At 50.2% G+C, this 5,489-nt stretch overlaps 1 protein-coding gene across 1 annotated transcript; it reads right to left on the bottom strand.

The window, feature by feature from the left end:
- Window positions 1-2,313: 2,313 nt before the first annotated feature.
- LOC123088706 (probable mediator of RNA polymerase II transcription subunit 26a) lies at window positions 2,314-4,926 on the bottom strand. The gene is made up of 9 exons (XM_044510917.1): window positions 4,440-4,926; window positions 4,258-4,326; window positions 4,084-4,166; window positions 3,954-4,006; window positions 3,734-3,855; window positions 3,565-3,592; window positions 3,140-3,477; window positions 2,906-3,023; window positions 2,314-2,733 (listed from the first exon to the last, which is right to left on the bottom strand). Exons 1-9 carry the CDS (start codon window positions 4,887-4,889, stop codon window positions 2,597-2,599), a joined length of 1,398 nt encoding a protein of 465 aa, XP_044366852.1. The 5' UTR covers window positions 4,890-4,926; the 3' UTR covers window positions 2,314-2,596.
- Window positions 4,927-5,489: the final 563 nt, after the last annotated feature.

Genomic DNA, 5,489 nt, shown 5'->3' with positions numbered 1-5,489 from the left:
GGAAAATCCCCATATGCAAATTATGGATTCAGTATTGTTCTGCCCTAAACACAATTTTAATGTTGTTAAACAGCAAAATAAAGTGGACCATGTTAAACTAGGCATTTTCCACCCCATTTACATATAAAGTTTAATTAATTTGGAGCTACGTTATTTAGTTATGAATTAAAGCATTTTAACATGGCATAATGCAAAATAAACACAAACAGCATGTTAAACATTTTTAACATAGATGAAAGTGGCATATTATTAATCTACACAATTTTCTGAGCATTTACATATATAAATTATTTTAATCCGATGCACAGTTTGTCAGATATTAAATGCATGAATATCAGGGGGTTTTCTGTAAAACTGTTAATTCTACAGATAATGTTAAAATCGCTGGACAGGGAAAAAAATAGCAACGGGCCGAAACTGCTGGCCCAACAGTGCACAGGGGGGCGCTGGATCTGAAGCTCACCATGGGCTTCGGCCTAGCTGGAGGAGAGGCCGAGCGAGGCCGGTCCCTGGGCCAGGCCCAGTCGGTGGAGAGGAGGAGGCCCAAGCAGGGGGGGGCGGCCCACGTGGCCGGGCAAGGCGCGGCTGGGCCCTGGCGCGCTGGGCGCTGCGGCTGGGCCTGGGGAGGCCGAGGGAGCTGGGCTGGGCCTTGGCGGATCGTGGCCCACGCGGGCTGAGGCCGTCCTCCTCTCGTGCCCGCACGGATAGGGAGACAGGGGCGGCGGTGGAGGTTCACGCCGGCGACGGCGAGGCTCGAGGGCGGCGGCGGGGCGGATCTGGCAAGGGCGGGGCCGGCAGAGGCCGGATCCGGCAGCGGCGGGTCCATTCCCGGCGACGAACGGCGGCGGGGACGAGTCTCCAGGGCAGAGGCGGCTCCCGAGCTCGGGTGGTGGCGGCCATGGCAGAATTCCTGCGGGAGAGAGAGTGAGAGAGAGGAAGGAGAAGGTAGGGGAAGGAGGAGCAGGGGAGGTGAGGTCCGGCTTGGCTGCTGGTGCTCGACGGCGCGGCTCCGGCGAGCCGGACGAGGTGGCGGGGGAAGCGGGCGAGGAGGCGAGGCGCTGGGGCGCTCGAGCGCAGAGAGCGGGAGCCGGGCCCATATGGGCTCGGAGGGGCCTCCCGCGGGCCTGGGCGGGCCTGCGGCGGCAGGAGCCTGCGGGGAGACGCGTGGTGCCCTGGGGTTGGAGGAGGGCGCGGTCAACGGTGGCGGAGCCAATGGAGGCGCGACAAGTGGCGCGGGTGAGGTGGCTGGCGCCGGATTTGGAGGGGGGAGGCGGCGGCGCGGCCAACGAGGTGGGAGGAGGCTGCGAAAACGAGGAGGAGAGGGGTTAGGGCGACCAGATTTGGAAGGAAGCGGGTTTAAATAGGAAAGGGGGGCTAGGGTTTAGTCTCTAGGGGGTTTAGGGGGTTTCCGGACCCTCGGATTGCGATCGTGCGCTCCGAACAGAGGGGGGGGGGGACTAGGTGGCTGCAGGTGGGCTGTGTAGAATGCCTCGAGCTGAGAAGAGAGAGAAACAGAGCGACCCGGTGGCAGTTTCGGAGACCGAAACGTCCGATGATTAATCCGACTATATCGCGGTTATAAATATAACGGTTGGGCAGTCAAACGGACTCCGAATGCGACGAAACTTGGCAGGCGGCCTGTCTACACTATAATAAGACCGCACGACAAGTTGCAACCCATTCCGAGAACATTTTTATGCCGCTTATAAAATAATATTTCGGAGGTGCCGCGGGCGCGTGCGAGTGTGTCCGGACTCGTAACGGACAACGAAGAAAACCGGCGGAACACGAACGGATGCAAGTTTTATGAAAACGATGCCGATGCAATGCGAATGATGACATGAGACGACATGCATAACAAGAACAAAATGCAAAACAAACGACAAAAACCCAACCACGAAGGAAATATCATATAGCATCTCCGGAAAAGGCAAGAGTCGGAGTTACGAATATGGAAAGTTGTATCCGGGGCGTTACACTACCCCGATGACAAGCCAAGCAATTATATCATATTTTTAACGCGCTTCAGCATTTTGAACTTCACACAATACATGAGTGTAAGCCATTGATATAACACTATGTGTGGAATAAAATACAGTAACAGAAATCAATAAGGAAAGTCAAAAAGGAAGAAAGTCTCGCATCAACTCGGTGGATCAACGGGCAATGAAGAGGCCCCTCAATCGATGTCAATGCAAGGAGTAGGGATTGCCATGCAACGGATGCACTAAGAGCTATAAGTGTATGAAAGCTCAACAGAAAATAAGTGGGTGTGCATCCAACTTGCTTGCTATGGAAGACCTCGGGCATTTGAGGAAGGCCATCATCTTAATGAAAATTTTCCACTAGCATATAAAGTGATAACTCGCATGCAAAACTATATCATGTACTACAAGCTTGACAAGCATTACAACCAGCCACTCATGCCCCAAGGCTATTAGGGTGCAACAGCCAACAATAATGCATCACCACATGTCAGGTTCAGAACAAGCATTATTGTTGTCATGTGGTGCTGGACACGGAAAAACACCCATAATCAGTGGAGCTTGATGGAATGGTAGATGGCAGCCTCCATACATGGTGAAGCTTGACGGAATCAGTGATGAATGCCTAGCCGATTCCTGATGTTGCCGGCGCTGTTGTTCCTTGCCTTGCCATTGGGTTGTAAGCTCCGGTTCCCTTGCTTCAGCAGGTCTTGCGGATCCACCATTTGTATTATTCGCTCCTGCTTCGCTGCATTTATGTCAAAAAAAAACCCGTCAGTATTCGTCACATGAACCAATCACACCGAGTGTTGCGATCAAAACTATGCACCACTGACTTTTGATATCTGTTGACAATTAACAAGTCTGTTTGATCCTAGAAACTCATCCAGATAAAAATATTGAAAATAGAAGAATCATACCATTGCTAAATTCTTGGTAACCTTCTTCAAGCTTTCGTTTTGTAGCTTCAATTTTGGCATTCTTTGCAAGCTCTAGCATCGCCTGGACTGGATTCTCATCATGTTGACCCAACAGTCGCTATAACCAGTGAAATGGTTTAGAAAAATAGCATACACATCACATATAAGCATCTAACTGTTCTTTTCCTCAAAAAAAAAAAAAGATCTAGCTGTTCAGCAATACCGTATGCTTACATTAGGCATTGTTGGTTTTGTTCTTCTTTGAGTTTGATTCAGTATGATGCCTTGCGGCGGCTTAGGCCTTAGTTCAGAACCTATCGGCTCAGAGTGCAACCAATGTGGTCTCCCTGGCCCAAATGCTGCATTTGAAGGCTTCTCTTGTGCCTCGGTGATGCATTGCTGCCCTGTTTGCCAGCCGCAAGATTCACGCAGCCGTGACTGTCTCACCGCAGACTGATCAAGCCTCCAATTCTGTACTGGATCATACTGTTGGGCCATAGGAGGCTGTTTCTTGACTGACTCATGGTTTGTGGGATATTGTTGTTCACCCTCCTTGGCATTGATTCTAACATCTGCAGAAAAAAGTTACAGGGCAGCGACCATGTTAACACAACGCATAACAAAACACAGTACGGAATCACTGAAGTGCAATTACTCACTTCCATCATCATCCATTTCATCGAAGAACTTCGAAACCAAACCAAGTTTCCAAAACGAAGCAAAGATGGAGTTTGTCAGATCACATGTAGGACTGGCACCAATGCTAAACAGAGTAACAATCTCGTGGGTTTTCTTGAGAAAAAAAACGGATGTCTAAATGGTCAGTACCTCGGATAACTGTATGGAAGTACACGGCGTAGCGAAAAGAGCAGCTTCATCCATGGGAGGGGACGGAAGCCCACCTTCTTCCTGTTCAATGCAAGAAGCCTCCATTGATTGCGGCGTGCGATCTGCGGATAGTTTCAGCAAGATAATGTTAGGGCACCTTACCTACAGTATTGATCAATTTTGAATTTCTTAAGAGAGTGCATCCAGTTTGCATTCTCACCTACAATGGCACCTTCATCGCTGACCCACTCACTGACTATAGCCTGCCAACCTCTACAATGTGGCTCACCAAAGATGTTAATGCTAGAAAGTTAAGACAAATTAGACATGGTAAAATAACAAAAACTTACTTGATGAGGGATCGCACGAGTATCCGAATCTGCTTTGAGCCGTAATTCCGTAGGTGTTTCACTGCCTTTCCAATCTCAGTAACCTAAGAGCAGTTCAGTTGGTAGATATGAACAAAAGCAATCAAGGGAATTCGTCAAACACATGGAGCAACAGAGAAGTTTATCCCGGTTTACCTTGATGGCGTCCGCCGTGAATTTCAACTGCTGAAGCCTCCGGAGCAGGTCGAGCAGTTCCTCCTCCGACTGCACGAAAAGAAGACGCAAGCAATGGAATCAGTACTAGTAGTAAGCAGTTGGTGAGACCAATGGGAATGAAATTAGTCAGACGCGGTGGTAGTGGCAGGAAAGGTGGGAACCATTTGTTGGTTGCTGGCGAGAGCGGTCTTGACGCTGAAGACCTCTGCGACGATGGGGTCGTGGCGACTGGCCCGGTCGGGGAATGCGGGTGCCGCCGCCACCACGACAGCGTCCTCTGGCGGCGGGAGGACGTTGAGCACGGTGTAGAGGCGGTGCGCGATGGCGTCCCGGCGCGCGCGGAGGCCGTCGGGGTTGTCGGCGGCCGCGAGGCAGATGGCGGCGTCGATGGTGTCGAAGATGCTGGCGCGGGCGCCGCTGAAGAAGCCGCGCCAGTAGTCAAGCGATGGCGGCGGCGGGGCCATCGGAGGCCAAGGCCGGCGACGGAAGCGCCGATCAAAGCAAAACGAGTCGAAGGATCCCTGTCCCTTTTGCTTGAAGAAGATTTGATTCCAATCAAGGACACTAAAAACTCCGGGGAACTTGTTTTCCAAGCCGATGGACAAGTCCATAAATTACTACCAATACTACTAGTAGTATAGACTAGGTCGCGGGGGCGCGGCGGCGTCGTGAAACCTGTGTACCTGGCTGCGTTTTCTTGCTTAGAGCAACTCTAGCCGATCCGATCCTGTATCCCGCCGGCCCGCAAAACACGTTTACGGCTCAGGCTGGCACAGATGCAGACCCCTCAAACTGATTCGTAAAAAAATATATTTGCGGAATATACCTTTTTACGGGTCGGCTTTGCGGGGTCTGCTCTTTGCGCCGCTGCATCCCGCATATCATCGGCCCGTAAATATCAAATTCAACAGAATTCAATAATCAAAAACAAACTGAATTATTCAAATCAAACATAATACAATAATCATCTGCATTACAAATAATTATTCAAATCACCGTAGCAAATAGGGATGGCAATGGATAGGGTATGGGCGGGTACAACATCCTTCTGCCCAAACCCATACCCATAGAAACTTTTTATACCCATCCATTTCAACACTCATGGGCATAAATTGGCACCCATACCCATACCCATTGGGTACGTTGTACGCAATGGGTGTCCAATGGGTATAATATATAACATTTAAAAATTTAAAAGGTAGAGAAATGAG

Source organism: Triticum aestivum, chromosome 1B (assembly GCF_018294505.1).
Source record: "Triticum aestivum cultivar Chinese Spring chromosome 1B, IWGSC CS RefSeq v2.1, whole genome shotgun sequence".
NCBI lineage: Eukaryota > Viridiplantae > Streptophyta > Magnoliopsida > Poales > Poaceae > Triticum > Triticum aestivum.
This window is presented reverse-complemented; position numbering and strand designations above follow the sequence as displayed.

Bases quoted from the DNA above. Each gene is read 5' to 3' on its own strand.
- LOC123088706 (XM_044510917.1), bottom strand. From the start codon at position 4,889: ATGGACTTGTCCATCGGCTTGGAAAACAAGTTCCCCGGAGTTTTTAGT. The intron at 4,007-4,083 runs GTAAGTTTTTGT...GCCACATTGTAG, and splicing joins CTCGTGCGATCCCTCATCAA to AGGTTGGCAGGCTATAGTCA. The intron at 3,856-3,953 runs GTGAGAATGCAA...AACTATCCGCAG, and splicing joins CGATGAAGGTGCCATTGTAG to ATCGCACGCCGCAATCAATG.